The 18,445-nt window shown below is 40.7% G+C and overlaps 1 protein-coding gene across 1 annotated transcript; it reads right to left on the reverse strand.

Moving 5' to 3' along the window:
- Window positions 1-11,443: 11,443 nt before the first annotated feature.
- Window positions 11,444-17,230, reverse strand: HSPA13 (heat shock protein family A (Hsp70) member 13). The gene is made up of 5 exons (XM_068424986.1): window positions 17,169-17,230; window positions 15,629-15,969; window positions 14,462-14,675; window positions 13,694-13,861; window positions 11,444-12,139 (listed from the first exon to the last, which is right to left on the reverse strand). The coding sequence occupies exons 1-5, from the start codon at window positions 17,191-17,193 to the stop codon at window positions 11,469-11,471; spliced, it is 1,419 nt and encodes a 472-aa protein (XP_068281087.1). The 5' UTR covers window positions 17,194-17,230; the 3' UTR covers window positions 11,444-11,468.
- Between the last annotated feature and the right edge of the window lie 1,215 nt (window positions 17,231-18,445).

The raw sequence follows: 18,445 nt of genomic DNA on the forward strand, positions 1-18,445 counted from the left end.
TTAAGTTAGTGAACATTGTCAACATTAATCCTTTTGCATTTTCCCCACCTCAGAAATGGTACAGCACGATTTGCTTTGAGTTGTCCTAAATCTGACATGCTCATCAAAAATTCCAAATCATCTTTTTTCTTTCAGAGTTCCTTTAGGTTCAGTGTATTCATCAGCCCTATTTTGCCATTTTTAAGACAAGTTTTAGTTTTTGTTGACACTTAAGTGGATAAAAGCACTTTGTTAAAACAAAATTTTAACAGCTGAAGATCTGCTGTAAGGAAACTTCCATTGTATTTGTGCTGAAACGCAGCAGTTTAATGTTACTGCCTTGGTTAAAATGAGTCGCAACATAATGAGTCACCATCCCTGGAGGTATTTAAGAGACATGTAGGCATGGTGCTTAAGGACATGGTTTAGTGGTGTGTCGGTCTCTTCTCCCAGGTAACAAGCGATAGGACGAAAAGAAACGGCCTCAAGTTGCGCCAGGGGTGGTTTAGATTGGATATTAGGAAAAATTTCTTCACTGAAAAGGTTGTCAAGCACTGGAACAGGCTGCCCAGGGAAGTGGTGGAGTTGCCATCCCTGAAGGTATTTAAAAGACGAGTAGATGTGGTGCTTAGGGATATTGTTTAGTGGTGGACTTGGCAGTGTTAGGTTAGTGGTTGAACTCGATGATCTTAAAGGTCCTTTCCAACCAAAACGATTCTATGATTCTATGATAATAATACGTACAGCTTCAGCATTTAATAGAAAACTGCAATGACTCTGTTGTTATTGTGTTGTTGCTACCATGAGGTTGATGGAATTGGTTTTTAGAAATTGTGCTTACCACAGAGGTGTTAAGAATTTATCAAATAAATACCTGTGTGTTTATAAAGAACAGAGTTAATGAAGAGAATTATTATTAACCTCCAAACTATACCCTGGATCAATGTAATCCTGAACAAAATTCTTAACCATAAAATCTATTTGAAGACATCACAGTTGCTGGTTATTTAAGATAACCTTTTACTAACACAAAAATAAGAATTTTCCTCTAGAGTTTTTTTCTCTCTCATTTTCATGATTGGTAGTTGCAACCTTTCTAAGTACAAATATCGAACTAATCTTTTTTATTTTTTTCTTTGATGCCATTCTTTATTTGTAATCCATTGTCGGTGAAGTCAGCAATAGCACACTCATGTCTAGAATAGTATTTGAGAATTTTTTCTAAGCTAACAAATCAGAAAACACAGATAAGACCTGTCTTTTTTTAACATTGTATTTCGTTGTGACTTTCCATGATATCTGGATTCAAAATGCACTTAATTAAACAAGTTGCCAGTGTGTCAGTTTATTGAACTTTTTATTGTCGGTTGTTGATTTAATGCAGAGAATTTAAAATTTATTTTCCTTCATTTTCAGAGCAATGATAACGGTCACTGCAAATCATCCTAGTTCATATGGGAGTGGATATGGCTATGCTATTGCCCTGTTTTTCGTAGTTCTCTCACAAACTCTTCTCCATCAGTTATACCAGCGTAACAACATGCTTACTGCAGTCAAAATTAAGACTGCAGTTGTTGGCCTGATACACAAAAAGGTAATCATGTATTCTACTTTTCTTTCAAAACAAAAACTAAAATAAACACACAGTGTTAAAAGAAAATACGCTTACCAGCACTGGTGACAGGCTAACAGATTGACTTTATATTTTGATGATTATTTATTTATAATAATTTGGAATTTCAGCAGCATTTCTATTACAAGACTCTCATCCTGAAATTACATACTTTTGTCAGCCACTTGTACAGACATAGTATTGGATATATATGTAGAAACTGAACTCTTCCTGTTTTGTTTATGGGTTAATTTCCCAAATTTACTGAATGAACTGGGAAAACTTTTTAGGTTGGATGTCCGGGAAAAAGTAAGGGTATACGTGATCACTGTTTTTACTATATAGTAGTAGTGAATGTGAGAAGCTGAAGTTTGCCACATTGTCTCCTTTGGAGGTTGAAGTTTCCCCCCTGATTTTAGTGAAACTGATTTTCTGTTGAGTTGAATACCCAGTAGGTTTGTTGTTTTTCAGATGTTTAAAAGATAGCTAACTGCTGTGGAAATCTATCTGTAACTTATCCCACCTTTAATAAGATATGCTGAGGTTGCAGCATTATTAGCTACAAGAAATGCAGGTGCTAATAATGTAGAAGTTAAAGTACCTGTCTGCCCGGCAAAACATAAAAATGTTTACTGCTAACGTGTAGCATGAGATGAAGTTGGTTTCTCAGTGCTGCACCTTTCATTTACTTTGTTATGAACATGGCACATCATTGGTATTTTTACTGCAGAATTTAACTGTTAAGCACAAGTTAAGGAAGCCAAAAATAGTCCAAATCTGAAATAAATTACTGTCTTTGGTAATTTAAAATACAGTCTTGTTTCTCAAGAGCGTCAAACCAATCTTTTGACATAGACTTCTCAGGTATTTTCTGAACCAGTACACAAAATTTTACTTGTAAGTTGCAAATCAGTTAAACAAAGGAATTCATTCTCTCAAGACACGTATCAAGGTGTGTCAGTACATCAGATCATGAACCGGGGAACAGAGGCTCCAGCTGGGGTGGGCATGTCTTCTGGCAAGTTTTCACAGCTACAGGGTAGAGATACAGCTTCTTCCTGTCTCTGAGTTGATTAGTGAATGCTGGGTCAGATTGCGCTTTGCACGTGGGATGGATGGTGGGGTGAGTTGCTGCAGCACTGTCTTGTTACATGCAGGAGTTACAGGTGACATAGTAGAAAAATGTGAGGCACTAACAGAAGGAAAGAGAGAGATTGTGCTTGTCTGGGTGTCGGTCCCGAGACACCTGGGGTTTGTGGTATCTGCCTGCCACAGTGAGATTATGCACATGCTTGCTGTGAAGCCTGCTGTTGCTGGTTCCTGCACCAGGAGGTTCTAAGCTAGGCTAAAGCTGAGTCTTTCTGAGCCCCCTTTGCACCATGCTGTCATGTTTATTTACTATAAAGAGTTGCAAGTCTGTTTCGTCAAGTTCAGCTTTGCTCTAAATGTTGTCCTTTTAGCTTCTCCTGGGCAGCTAAACCCATCAAAATTGTTCATTTTCGTGACCTCTATATTTTCTGGTTGCAGGCCTTAACTTTAGCAAATCCCTCACAATGAAACGATACAACTGGGGAAATTGTTAACCTGATGTCAGCAGATGCTCAGCAACTCATGGAGCTAACTGTAAACATTAACCTGTTGTGGTCAGCACCTTTTCAGATTATCATGGCTGTCGTCTTTCTCTGGAAAGAACTTGGATCCTCAGTGCCAGCAGGTCTTGCACTGCTTCTTTTGATTATACCTATAAATGTGCTTATTGCAGCCAAAGTAAAAAGGCTGAAGGTGAGATATTTAAATAAGCATAGTAAGGAGAGGTTAAGTTGTCATCATATGGGAATGTAGGGGAGGGGCTGGTACATTATGCATTTGTAAGAATACTATTGGTATATCTAAATTAAGCCCAAAATAAATAAACAACACCAAGCCACAGCTGTTGTTCATTGAGGGGGAAAGCATAACTTCAATAAGAAAGCCATATGTTTGATAGGTTGGATACCTACATTTTCATTATTCTGAAACAATACTTTTGTATTCGTGGTGCTTAGGGATATGGTTTAGTGGTGGACTTGGCAGTGTTAGGTTAATGGTTGGACTCGATGATCTTAAAGATCCTTTCCAACCAAAATGATTCTATGTTTCAATGATTCTATTAGTAAAAATTACTGTATGGCTCAATTTAGGAAACAGCTATGTTTTTGCATATTACATGAGTTAATTCCATTAAATAAGGGATTTTGTAGGATTATGGCCCTCTTCCACTTTTATTATTGAGGCTAAGCTGCTCATTCAAATTTAGCACGTTCTCCTGAGATTATGGGAATTCCCGTAGAGGTACTGCATGTGTTCTGACTTCTTTTCTGGTTCTCTGATGCTACAGTTCTCTTGGCAGTGTATTGCCTGTTACTATGACAATTTCTGTAAGCTCCACTGGAAAAAAATAGTACAACCCTAAGTTTTGCATTGCTTTCAAGGCAATAATTTGTCTTATTCTGCCTTTGATGGTGCAACTTGCAGTGTGGACTCTGGGTCTCCATTCATTCTTTTGTAAGTCTGTGACAGTTTCGAGACATTGAAAAAAACCCAAAAAACCCTCTCACCTCTTTGGCAGGTGAGGTGCAGCAGCTACACATGCACTTAGATCTGTACTGTGATATGAGAGAGAGATAGAGAAGAAATACAAAGGACAATAAAATAATTCTGTCTAAAAGTTTGCAACTTGTTGCATATGAATAAGACTCAAAACATTAAAGAGGCTATTAATTAGTATTTTAGAAATGTGAGATGCAGAAGAGCCTGAGTATAGCCTGAGTAGGAGTGAAAAGAATTTCTGTATTTCTTTGATTGGTTCTTTCAATAACAATGTATTAATCAGTAACAGAGCAAACTTTCTGCCTAACTCCTGGATATATACATATATATGTATACAGTGTCTTATATCCATATAGTGTTACATACATATTCATGTATGTGTGTATATAGTGTTACACTATATTGTTACTGAGTCTGTATTTACCTGCTTAGTGATTTTGAAGATTAAAACGATATTGTCATTCCTGAACACCCTGGGAACTGGAAGCCTGTTAAGATTTTAATTCAATGCGAATAAAAATTAAAAGGACAAAAACTGAAATGCACTTTTTAAGATATTTTAGGGGAAAAATGTTATTTTAATGTGTTTAATCCTTTATCCTATCTAATGTTTGTTTTTTTTTTTTTACTACATATATATCTGAAAATGGTATAACTGCAGTGCTAGTGTGTTTTTCAGTAAGGTAAAAATAGCATAAAAGGTATTTATTGCCTACAGTACACTGCATATTTTACTTTCCAAATTTTTTCGTTCATTGAAAAATAAAAACATTGTTGTCTTTTAACCAGAAAAGCCAAATGAGGTATTTGGATCAACAAGTCAAGCTACTTAGTGAAATGTTACATGAAGGAAAGGTAATGCCACAACTAATAAGGGTTTTTTTTATTTTATTATGTTGTAAAGATAGAAAGTTATTTAAAAAATGAAGGTTTTATGAGTAATACTTCATCTGATAATAAAAGTTTAAGAAGAAAACATTGTAACATAATGTGATTAAAGTTTTTTTTGAAAATATTTACTGGTTTAATTTGATTTGAAAAACTTACTATCTATGATGCATTAATTTTTACCACCACATTTTTAATGAGAACGTAAAATGTTAATAGATGTCAGAAAACCTTTAGCAGAGTGAAATTTTAGCATAGAAGAAAAGCACTTTTAAACATTGCCTCATACGTTATGCGGGAGTGTTGATCTGCTTGAGGGTAGGAAGGGTCTACGGAGGGATCTGGACAGGCTGGATTGATGGACTGAGGCCAACTGTATGAGATTCAACAAGACCAAGTGTTGGGTCCTGCACTTGGGGCACAACAACCCCGTGCAACGCTACAGGCTTGGGGAAGAGTGGCTGGAAGGCTGCCTGGTGGAAAAGGACCTGGGGGTGTTGGTTGACAGCTGGCTCATATGAGCCTTTGACTGGCAATGGATATGGCTAACCATAGCTGCTTATTTAGGACAAGATGCACTAGCCATTGGACAAAATCTATTGCTTAGCACCTGGACTGCAGAAACAGCAAAAGTTAGTGATTTCACAGAGTGGAAACGATCACAAAACTATAAACTTTGTATCTCCGGGCTTCTGGGATTCACACAAGGCAAGGATGAGCATTTATGACTGTTTCCTCACCATGTGCTAAGTTTGATCTGCCTGAATGTGTATTAGTAAAGAAAAAATGCTAGTTGTTTCATTAACAGAATTGTATGCAACACAGTATAATAGTTTAAACTGGGGAGAAGAGCAGAGATACACAGACATGTAGAAGAAAATGCTATTTCATTTTATGATACTTCTGTGAATTCTTGGAACATCCGAGTGGAACCTAATGAAGTTATGTTGGCCTCTCAGTGAGGAAGGAAATCAGTGTTGATATGTAGTGACATGCTAGCATGAGAGACTTAATTGCAGGAAAAACATACTTATGAAGTAGTAAGATGTATCAACAAAATACAAATATGTACATTTGTAAAACTAAGATATGAAGTGCAACTGTTGGATTGCTCACTGTAGTAGAAAACAGTGACAGAAACAAGCTCCATCTCCTTTCCCTTCCCAGCCATTCATACTGTCTTTTAATTTATCCATTCACAAGGTCTTCTCGTTTGCTGTGGTGCTTATGTGCTTACCAGGGGATCCCTGTCTGCTTCTTGGGCATTGCATCATCAGCTGTTAGACACTGTATGGCACCTTCCTCTTCAGCATTTTGAAACTAATCCAGTTGGTCAGGTCATCAATAGATTCACAAAGGTAAAGGGAAAACTCACGCGTATTTTCCATTTATGAAAATCAAGCTTGAATGACTAAGATTTAACTCCATTTAGTGTTGTTGAAAAATTAAAGATAGCAGTAAATGCAATATCTAGCAACAGGAAGCTGTACTAAAAGCTAGTACGTCTGTTTCACTTTTAGACAAATAGTAATGATACATGAATACATTTCATTAGGATATAGTGAGGGGGGATCCTACTAATTTTTACTGAAGATATTTTAGTTTGATTCCATTTTTAAAGGATGCTTTCTCAAAGTTTTTAGTGGAATTTGCTCACAAAATCTTGATTCTTCTGTGCATTGTTACAGGACTTATTTGTAGTGGATTTAGTTTCCATTACTACTTATAAACTTGGCTAAATTGCACACTAGATGTTATTGGAACCATTCTAGTTATCACATCTGCCTCACCACTATTCATAGTGGTAGTTATGCCCCTGGGATACTTTTATTTTACTATCCCAGTAAGTGCATTAAGCTTTTATAAGGATTTCTAGATGTATGTGGATGAAATGTGCAAAACAATCAAGGATACAGGCTTAAATTATTCCTTATTGTGGAAAAAAACCCCAAACATATATATATACAGAACACATGTGAAATTGCTTTCAGAAAAAAAGCTTCAGGCATCTTAAAAGGAAATTAGAACACTTCTTGAATATATCCTGTAATGCTTGGGAGCTTTTAATGACTTAAGTTTTTCTCTTTATATTTTCCTTTTTCTTAGGAAGATGAAATATTGATATAGACCCTACCAAGAAATTTGATAAGGTTACCTGAAAAAAATGGGGTGTATATTATAGTGAAAGTTAAAAGTTCAAGGGTAACCCGAAAACAGCAGATGTAAAATAGAAGGATGCCTAAACTACCCGTGCTATTTTTTGTCTAGAGCATCAGTTATGCTACTGAGAAACCAAAAAAGTAATGTTTCAGAAAGACTAATGGCTGCACTCCTGTTTCTTGATGCTCAAAGTATGGTCTGTGATTGAAGACCTTGAAAGATTCTTAAAATAAGAATATAGAGGAAGGAAAAGAGTGCCTGGATTCAGTCTCTGCTAAGGAATTTAAATACAGACATCATTACATTGAAGAAATAAAGGCTGGCTTTCATCTGAGAAAGAAGCGGGACATTCTAATTTGAAAGTTTACATAGAAGTTTTAATTGGTTGTTACACATCTCTTGTGGCATAACACATTTTCTATGGAATTTGGAAATAACGTTCTCTTACTTTAACCTTGCCGGTAATTTATATATTGCAGTTGTGTCAGCATTACAATGTTGGTGTGTCCCATGAGACAGATTTTTTTTTTTCTGTGTAGACGCTTCCAACTTTTTCATATTCAAAATTTGCAGGAATTACTTAACAGATTAATTAACTGGAAATAAATATGGCAAATATTTTAAACAATCTAAAAGAAACAGTAGCAACTTAAGTCTGTTTTGTCTGTACTGTTTTATTAGCGATACTACATAGCGAGTTCACGACAAATTCGATGGCTAGCAGGAGCATCGCATTCTCCTCTCTACTGGAGCATGCTTCCCTACCTGCAACTTTTCAAACATCCCATTTGCTCATATTCTGCATGAACCTGCCCCAGCCTTCACTCCGCATATGCTGGCAGCCATTCCCAATGTCCATCCTGCAGCTGTTGACCAGCATGAGGAAGAGTCTGTTCCTGCCCCACATCCTGTGATCCCACAGGCAGAGCATAAGCACAGGAGGGGTGGGAACTGCTCCTACTCCCAATAGGAGCAAGGAGTTCATTGTCCCCCCCTTTGACAAGGGTTTCCTTCCCTGTTGGTGTTTCCTTCTTCCCCCCAGCCACTCCTTGATTTCCTTGTACTAACCTGCACTTTTCTTCTCAGTTCCATTCCTCCAGCCCAAACTGCAGCTGAGGAGAAAGGGTTTTCTCCCCCTCTCATCTCAGTTCCTAACACTCCTCTCTGCCACTTCCTAGAGATCTGTCACTCCAAGGGAGTGATCAAGTGATCACTCCCCTTGACAAGTTGAGGGATTACAACTTCATCCTGTAACCTCCAAAGGAATTCAAGGAAGACATAGGGCAATAGTGCTGTTACAGTATTTCCCTGAGAAACTGAAACAAGACATGTCCAAGGGACAGAAATTGCTTTTATTAAAAACATTCTAAAAGGTTATTTATAAAATGCATTTCATCATCTGCACTTGGAAACAATTCAGGAACATAAAATTGGTGAGGCATCTTAAACTTTCACGTTTTCATCTTGCGAAACAAGCTTTAGCTATATAAATTTGTTACACACCTAACACTGCAGGCAACCATACTCAGATTTCAAGGATTGCTTGTAGAAAGATTTCAGGCTGAAAATATCACTTTGTTTAAAGAGAGACTTTCGGTAAGCAGTACGTGTGCATACCTGGAAATATCCACTTAGTACAGTGGACTCATCTTTAAAATTCAATGCTTTGTGCCAAAATACAGTACTAAAAATCAAAAGATACAAAATAAATAACTTGACTGCAGAAATCAGGAAATAGTTATTTAATAAATAAGGAAGCATTGTGAGATATCCAACGTACAGTAACTTCTCTACTAAAAAAAAAAAAATCTGTATAGAAATCTGAATAAATAACCTTTTGTGATTTTTTTTTTTACAAGTAAACAACTCACCCTTCCCTTACAATTCCCAGATTAACACTGAAGGAGATTTAACTCCTCCAGAGTGAAGGAGTATGCGAAAGAAAAAGAAAGTAGTACTTCATTTACTTGCATTGATAGTTTAACAGTTTAAAGTTACTCCCACACTCCTACCTAACTTGTCCAAACATTGCAAAAAGCTTTTGATAGCTTAACTTCACTGCGATGTGGTTCTGTTTTTATACAGGTCTGCTCATTTTACACAGTGCATTAAAAAAATGAAGACTAAAGACCTACTGTAACTCCAGCAGACTTTGAGATGAATTTACAGCAGGGCAGAAGGAAAGGCCACGACGACTCCAAAGACACTGGAATATATGTTGAACTAAACAGATACATTTATATCTGCAAGGCAAGGCCCCAAATAGCAACTGGATACGAGAACCATACTGTACATTGGTATTCACCCATGATTTCGCTGAAGAGGCACTTCTTTCAACTAAGGAGTTGCAGCTGTATTCACCTTAGGCCTTTACCACTCACTGTTTACAGCTGCGCAACACTCTCTTTGGAACACATTACCACACATTACTGGAAGTTCCTCACAGGCTTAGAGTCAGGGTCACTTTCAAAGAAGTACAAAGGGAAAAAATCCTCAAATAAAAAAAATCACTTTGGTTTTCAGCTCAGGGAAATTAAACAGATGTTAGCCATATTTTGGGAATCCTCTGTGAAGTTAAACAATGCTGATGGAATGGTTGTGAGCAACTATGATTCAATTTAAGAGGATTTTAATTGGATTAGTTCAAAGATATGTTTAGACAGTAGCTATGCAAACAGCCGAATCAGCACAATTGATGTATGGCAGTGCCATAAGTCAGGCCTGCTGCCAGGAGAATAATAAGCCTATTGTAATATAGTCATGGGTTAAACAATAAATCTAAGCCCCACACTTTATCTTGGTAAGCTTAATACAAACAAAATTATTCTGAGGCATACAAGAAAATGCTTAGAACCACCTGGTACTAGAACGTAACCTGATTAAGACTGGGTTGAGGGATGTTGAAGCCAGTCTTAGCTGAATGAAGTGCTTTCATTGTAGAAAGTCCTACACAGATAAAAGAATTCAGCTGGTCTTTAGGTATTGATTTAACCCTCCAGAGAGAACAGAACTGTCACCATTTTTTTTTTGAGATAATTAATTTTTTCCTCCTCAGGCATTTGCTAGATAGATGGGTAGCAAACTATTTGCCTAAAATAAAGTCCTAAGAAGTGCTACCTCAAATCCCGAGTTACACGCACTGCTTCCTTCCCAAAAGAACAGCTACAATCTCTGATCTATGTTCACTTTAGGGTGGGGATAAACCAGAGATACAAGCTAAAAAGTACAAAATAGTTGAAATGAATTTTAATTTACTATGACTACAGGAATTAGACTTCATCCAGGCAGTCCCTTCTATCCCACACTTTCTCCCTGAAAACAGTACGGCTTGGGGTACTCCATGGGAAAGTTGTCACACACTTGTAGATGCGCAACAATGAAATTCATGTTGGTCACATTCAAGGGAAGACATACAGGTGTGGCTTTAAGATACATAAAATTACTGCAGTTTTCAAATAAGGCGGAGGGAGGTATAAATAGTCGGCAATATGCCCTTGTTCTCTGTGGACAACATCAGTGGTATGAGAGCAGCACCTGTATATTAACCACCAAAACCAGATCAGGAAGTAAGCCCTTGGAGACACACAAAATAACTACACATTAGCAAGAGCTCAGTTTCTTAATACGGTTTGGCTGAAACATGAGACAGTTTGCCACACAGCCTCAGTAATACCATTATGCTGTTATGAACAGCAGAAGAATCAAGTGAATGCACAAGTCTCATTCAAGCTGCAACGTGCCTTTTAGAAAGGTGCTTAAATGCTCAAATGACTCCCTTTAATAAATAAATTTAAACTCAACACTGCTAGTGCTATGTGCGTTAACACTGCTTCACATTCTTTTAAAGTAAATATATTGGACCTGGGAATACCTACAGTACCATACCATATTACCTCTAACCTTTGGTCACAGTCCCTTTATATTTTAAACATACACCTCTTCAGGATTTGCTAATAAAATTTAGCAAGAAAATGTGAGTGTGTCATCGTTAGCATTTTCATCCAATATCCAATCTACAAGCAAATAGAGGACACTTCAGAACTTCAAAAAAAAAAAAAATCACTTGTACCTTTAAAGTAACATCTACTTTGACACAGTTAGGCGTCCAGGAACACCTAACTGGAAGAAACAAAAAACGAATATAATACAGCTAAGATTAGGCTCCACTGCCAGTCAGGTAAGTATGCACCAGAGTACACTTTTGGAGAGACCGAATGCAACGGGGAAGAGTTTATTATGCTCAGTTAAAATTAGTCTTCCGTAAATGCTTATTAGGAATTTCTATAGCGCTGACTTGGAGAGGCCAGGACCCACCAATAATTCCTGCTTGGAGAGCTACGCCCATTACAACTGCTAGGTCGGGATCTACAGAGGTGTTAGGTTCCTTCCCAAAGAAATCCCGAATAACTTTGCGTATCTGAGGAATCCGGGTGGAGCCTCCAACTAACACAATTTCATCCACTTCTGCTTTGTGTAGGTGGCCTTCCTTCAACACCTGTTCAATGGGCACAAGAATCTTCTCAAAAAGGTCCTCATTTAACATCTCAAATAGCTTCCTAGAGATTTCTGTTTCAAACACGACTTTGACAAAGTTGTTCTCTACTTTTGAAGAGTTTCCAAGATTTTTCAGATCTTCTGGGTTTTGTGAAGGCTTGTCTTTTAGCACAGTGTTTGTTTTTACCCCACTTTCTGGAAGTTCTTTTGTAAGCTTCCTTTCTGGCATCGTCAACGACACCCTTAGCGTGGCTGCCTCATGAACAGTCAAATTTAATTTAACTGCTTCCACAGCCTGTCTGAGGCGATGTATTTCTTCTTTTCTTGTTGGCAGAGAACCATACATTTGATGGAGCTGATCATATAAATACAGCATCAACCTTTGATTAAAATCCTGTCCTCCAAGTTTGTTGTTACCTGAAACATCAGAAAAAAAGGCATCAGACACATCACCTTCACAGCTTCAGAAAGCAGCATGCATCTGCTCTTTTACTGGGAGATGGTTCTCAAGGGCCAGAACAATGATACTAGGACCATAAGCAGAGCGCAAGAGCTCATAGAACTGGGAAAACAGACATAATTGTTATCCACTGAAGGATGCACGATGGATAGTAATTTCCAGATTTTTATTTAGCAACTATTTTAGACTTTACCCTCCTCAATGTTCTTCCCCTGGAACTGCTGTTACACTGTAACAGAAAAAAGCAGTGGTTGTTAACTCAGTGGTATTCTCTATAGAAGAAAACATGTAACAATAAATTTCTAGCTGGAACCCTAGAACTGAAGTGCAATCTCTCACAGTAAGTTGTTTTTCCAGCTAAAGTTCCTGGAATTCTCTCTGCCCAGAATGGATTTTTCTCTTAGCACTTCCACAGTACAGCTTTATAGGGATCATTGTTGTAACAGTTTCAAGTTATTCAACGTCTCCATGCACTCACATAAAAAACTACACGCTACTTAAGTATATGTAAATAACCCGCCAAAAGTGGAGGAAAGTGATAAAATGCAAGCAGTGAACTTCAAGCTCTGTTAAGAGGTATATCTTATATTAGCCTTCAGAGAGAGAGGGGGGAAAAGTATAATACATAACCAATTTCTACTGAAAGATTATTCTTGCACCATGTTTCCAAAAACTTTCAAGCAATTGTTCATGCTTTCCATTCAATACAGTTAAAAAAATGGCCCGCAGATTGTAATCTGTGTTGAACAATACTCTTGAAGTTCCCACTGTTTTGTTTTGGCTAAAAACAGGAATTCATTTAGTGGACCTCTGTCTAAATAAATCAAAATGAAGCTGCTGAATATTTCTTGCTGTTCTACTCTTACTGGACTCAGCAGCAGCTCACATCAAAACTTATTCATTCAAGGCAATGCAGACCGTTAGCATTGCATATCAGACCTGTCTGAATCCAGCTCATGTGAAAAGCAGTTGTGTATTCTCTACAGTTTCACTAAACATTGCTGCCAGAACTCTTTGCCAAGTGATGAATCACTCTGGCATACATGTATCACAAAACTTACTTCTGGGCTAACAGCACACGCCTTCCCAAACCCTGCCCAACTGAACTGGAGCTGGCAAGGCGAGGATGCTCTAAAGCACTGGTCAATGATTTGGCAAATATCTCCAGCTTGGACAAAGGTAATAGAAAGATTTGTAACACCCCCAGCCCCCCAAAATCCAGCCAACGTAACTGTAATACGCACCAGCACTTTTACTAGTGGGCACAAAAGTTAACAGCCATGGATAAAATGAAACCACAACTCATTCCTTTGAGTCAGCCAAAACCTGTGGATTTATCTTAACTGTTGAAACCAGTCACAAACCTAATTTTGCATGAAAGGCAGCTGAGAACACTTTCAAAGAACACTTCATGGCAAGGCTGGTATGTTTTAAAAAGCCCCTCTAACAGTGACTTCAGGTGCACCTTTCCTTTTCCCCCACTCCTTGAGAAAGAAAAGCTTTTTTCTCACCTGCCATGGCTCGTGTGAGGAACATCCCCCCCTGCTTGTTCAATAGAGACACATCCAAAGTTCCTCCACCCAAATCCACCACCAGAACATTAAACACATGAGCTTTGTGGAGTCCATAAGCCATAGCTGCAGCTGTGGGTTCATTGACTACTCGCAAAATTTCTAGCCCTACAAAGAGCAAAGCAACAGTCAGGTACACTTCAGAAAACTGCAGTTCTCACATCATCATCACATTTACCATCAGTTTGGTTGGGTTTTTTTTTTAACCAAACTTACCTGAATTAAAATGTCAGATCTAAAGGAAACAGTTTTCTAAGCAGTAATACTCAATGAACTCTTTTCCTTATTTAAGCCTGAAGTAGTACTACTTCGATGTCAGGGTGAAGTCATGGACCATGATTTGTCCAAACACATTTCTTCCAGAGAAACCTTGCTAAGGAGACCTATTTCACATGTTCTATTTCTGTTTAAATTATTGTCCAAGGGTGCTCTGTATAGTCTCTCTAATTGGAGATTACCAAAAAGACTATTTTCCCTGAAGTAAAACTTAATTCTATCTATCTGTCTGCATTAGTCAGCTGCACCTGTCAGTACCCAAGAGGTCTTTGCTGTTCCTCATAATTGTTAATTGTCTGTAAAAAAAAAAAAAAATCCATTCTAAGGTTCTCTATCACTGATTCACTGTTTCTATATCCTCCCCAAAGACTTTCTGTTAGTGAAATAGACCTGAAGGTTTCATAGAAAAACGCCGGAATAAACAGACATCACCTGCAAAGTTAGCTGCCTTAATGGTAGAATTCCGTTGCCTTTCATCAAACTCTGCTGGCACCGAGATGACCGCCTTCGAGATGGGCATGCCAAGATAGTCTTCTGCCATTCTCTTTAGTTTCAGTAGCAGTGCAGAGCCAATATGCTCTGGAGTGATGCGAAAGGTTTCACTAGTTGTCACAGAAAATTCAGCTGATCCATTGTTGTTGAAAATCTAGGAAGAAAAAGCAATACAACCCACAGGTGAGAAGTCTCTTTCTTATGCTCTTCCACTCTGCTTCTGCCAAGTGTTTTATTTGCATATAGCCTGTTTATTCAGGAAAAATATGAATGTGCTTTTGCCACTTCCTGAATCACTTTTATTCCTTGACTGCAAGTATTATGGAAAACATGCCACTTACGGGGTCTGAATATATCCAAAGTCGTGACACCCACTGTGCCCAGGTAAGACATGTTAAAAAAAAGTTAAGACCTAGCAACTGTGTAATCAACTTCAAGACCACATTCAAAGATAAAAGTAATGCTTTTTGATTAAAACCATTTAGGTTTACCCTACTGATAAAGCTTCCCAACAGGTTCTTCTTTCTGAAAGGAAGCAAACAGGTTGGTACTGGAACGGCTTATCTTAAGAAAAGAATTCAAAGACTGCTTGCAGTACCTGAACATTTGTCTCTTTTCAGCAAATACTGCACCATGCTAAAACTATGCAATACTTTTGTCAAAAAAGCTGCTTTCGAGATCTGCTGCTGGTCAAGTAAGCACTAGAAAAGTGCTAGGGGAAAAAAAATGCACTGGGACAGAGCAGATGTGACGTTTATACTTGTCTATTTTTTTTTTTTAATCTCATAGAAAAAGTGGCGTTTCAGCAAAGCACAGTTGGAATTTCAAATTGAAATTTATACTTTAAGAGAAGGGGCTGGAAGGTTACCCAGAAACCCATTTCACAGTAGAGGACAGGGTCCTCTAGAAAATCACTATCAGATCTCATGCAGAGGTACGTGACTTCCACAACCGTCTCCTTCTCCCCTCTGTGGATACCTCTTATGGTTTTCAGGCATAGCAGATTTAGCCAAATGACTCAAGGTCAGAAAATATGGTGAGCTACTACATGTTTCAAGCTTCCTATAGATTACTGCTTGGAGAGAACTGAAGGCGGCGGCTACTTACCTTAAAGGGATACCTGCTACTTTCACTTTTCAGTTCTTCTGAAGTGAAGATTTTCCCAATGAATCTTTTTGCATCATATATGGTGTTCTGAGGATTTGAATCAGCCAGTTCTAGGCCATCATACCCTACATACACATCTCTCTCTGTGAAACAGACTATACTTGGTATGCTGTTGCGGCCGTTTCCATCTGCAATAACCTTCACCTGCCCTGTTCCAGGAAGAAAGACACCAACCGAGCAGTAAGTCGTGCCAAGGTCAATCCCTATTATTTTCGGTGTAGGCATTGGTAAATATTGCTGTGCCAGATAGCCAGCTAACAAGAGAGCCAGAACAGCCGAACCTGAAACACAGATTTTTAAAAATTAGGGTTAGAGTATCTACTGCTGCAAACTTAGAAATCAATACAAGTGACACAGCGTTATATATCGCACCTATGCGGTTTTATTTCATGCTCTGAAGCCTGTTCAGCTACCTAATTAGTTTTCAATTTCTTCAAAGGTCACCAGCAAGTTCAGATCTCTTAACAAAAAGTGAGTGGTTAGAAGACTCAAAAATCTTAGGCATTAAAACCAAACTGGTTTAAAAAAGCCCAAGAGTTATAGGAAAGCCAAGAATAACACCACCCTGTAATAATTCTTTTCCTCTCTGCAAGGCACTTCAAAAATATAGGTTAATTAATATTTTGGGGGTAACTGCCTATGAATGACCCCTAACAGACATCTAGTTAATGAGGCTGCACAACATCACAGTAAAATGTCAAAATCCTGATTTAAACATCTCCTCCAACTTCACTGGAAGTCTAAAAATAAGGAGATGCAAAACCATGCTACCGCCTCCTATTTCAGTCAGCTCCCAAAGAGCATCTTCCCACACCTCTGCATCTGTTTTATGCCTTGAAATCAAGGGCTAGACTAGTTTAAGTGCAGAGCAGGTTTTCTTTTCCAGTTTTACCTAAATTACCAAAGCAAGAAACCCAAAAATCTAATATAAAGCAATGCTTCACAGGAGAAAAAAAAAAGCACCAACCCACAAACAAAATCTCAAGAAATCTACCTAGCTTAAATTTCAAAGAGCGGATAAGCTCTTGTGCTCAGCAGGGAAGGGTGGTCACAGCTGTGCCTCAACCAGGCTAGTGCGACAGAACTACTTTCGGCCGTGAATCTTCCGAGGCATTTCTCAGCAACACCCCACTGAGCGCTGCGGCTCTGCGAACAGAGGAACACCCCGCACACGCCACAGGAAGCCCCGCCATGCAGAAAAGCCAGTCCGGGGAGACAGCGCCAGCAGAAAGACTGCGAGGGCCCCAGCAAAACCACGCAGTCGCGGTCAGCGCCCGCCGCCTGAGGCAGGGCGACGAGCCGCGCCTAAGCCCTGCCAGGCGGAGGCCACCACAGGCGGGGCGGAGGCCACCGCAGGCGGGGCGGAGGCCACCGCAGGCGGGGCGGAGGCCCCACCGCCGCCCGCCCCCGGGCACCGTCCCCTCAGCAGCCCGAGGGGTGGCCCGGGCCCCCAGGCCCCTGGGCCCCCGCCCGCACTCACCCAGCACCGCCATCTGCGCCGCCATCCCTGTCCGCCAGCTCCCGCCACCCCTCACTGCTGACGGCTCCTTCCGGGCGGCGCGGGGCGGGGCGGGGCGGGGCGGCGCGGCGCGGGGCGGGGCGGGCCGCGCTGCACGCCAGGACCGGTGGTGCGCGCGTCCCGCCCACCCTAGTCGCGCTGGCCTACCGTAGGGGGCGGGGAAACCACAACTCCCAGGAGGCGCAGGGGTGCGAGCACTTCCGGCGGACACCAGCCAATGGGCTGCGAGAAGGGGCCTTGGGCAGCCGGGGAGGGAAGGAACAGGAAGCATGCGTGTCGCCCCTTCCCGCGCATGCGCAATCAGGGCCGGCCGGGCCGCGGTGCCTGCTGGGAGCGGTAGTTCGGTTGGTGGCGGCGCGGCACCTCCCGGCCGCGGCCGCCGTGGCAGCGGCTCGGTGCTGGGGCCGGTTACGACGCCCAGCTTCCCGCCCGCGCCCAGCGTCCTCCTCCCCTGCGGCACGGGCGGGCGGCACGCCGCGGTGCCGGGCAGGGACGGGGCGCGGGGACCCGGCCCGGGCAGCCGCCGCTGCAGTCGCCGCCGTCTGAGCACCCTCCTGCCGGCGTGAGGCGTCAGAGACCGTATAACCAGCGCTGCCAAATCAGCGCACGTTAAAACTGTTAGGCCTTTAAAAATAATTATAACGATTATTTTTTTTTTTTTAATTATTACTAGGGTTCGTGTTTCAGAGCCTGTCGCTGAGGCGGGGTGGGCAGCTGCCGGCCCCGGGGCAGAAGCGAGCAGTGAGGCGCTGGGCCCGGCCATCGCACGGCGGGGGCGACCGCGGCCGCGGCTGTTCGGAAAAGCGCCGGGTGCTGCAGTGAAATGGCCTTGGCCGTGGACGGGGATATCCCCTGCTCAGGGCCTTACTCCCGGGGCCTGTCCTGAGGGCTGGTCGAGACCACCCGGGACCTGCACCTTGAGCTGAAGCAGAGCACTGGTGTGTCATCTCCTCTCTCATGCTGTCTGTGGAGAGAGCACCAGGGTCTCCTGCGCTGAGGTTACACTTTCCCTTTTAAAAACATTTAATTTCCTCTCCCTCAAGTGCTCGGATGCGTCTTTGCAACTTAACAGTGTTCTTTGAAAGTAATAGTTCAACAGCGAGACAGCCATGGCAGCTTTTCTCTCTTCATATCCATGATGAGGGGAGATTTCCTTCTTGCCCACCTGACATTTAGCCAAGTAAGGAGAATTCTACAGGTGAAACCTCCCCCTCAAATGCATCCTGGAGGAGCAGAAG

Source organism: Nyctibius grandis, chromosome 2, assembly GCF_013368605.1.
Source record: "Nyctibius grandis isolate bNycGra1 chromosome 2, bNycGra1.pri, whole genome shotgun sequence".
Classification (NCBI taxonomy): Eukaryota; Metazoa; Chordata; class Aves; order Nyctibiiformes; family Nyctibiidae; genus Nyctibius; species Nyctibius grandis.

Coding starts and splice junctions, on each gene's coding strand:
- HSPA13 (XM_068424986.1), bottom strand. CDS start 17,193: ATGGCGGCGCAGATGGCGGTGCTGG. Junction 14,676..15,628: donor GTAGCAGGTATCCCTTTAAG/GTAAGTAGCCGC, acceptor TTTTCTTCCTAG/ATTTTCAACAACAATGGATC. Junction 13,862..14,461: donor TAAGGCAGCTAACTTTGCAG/GTGATGTCTGTT, acceptor TGCTCTTTGTAG/GGCTAGAAATTTTGCGAGTA.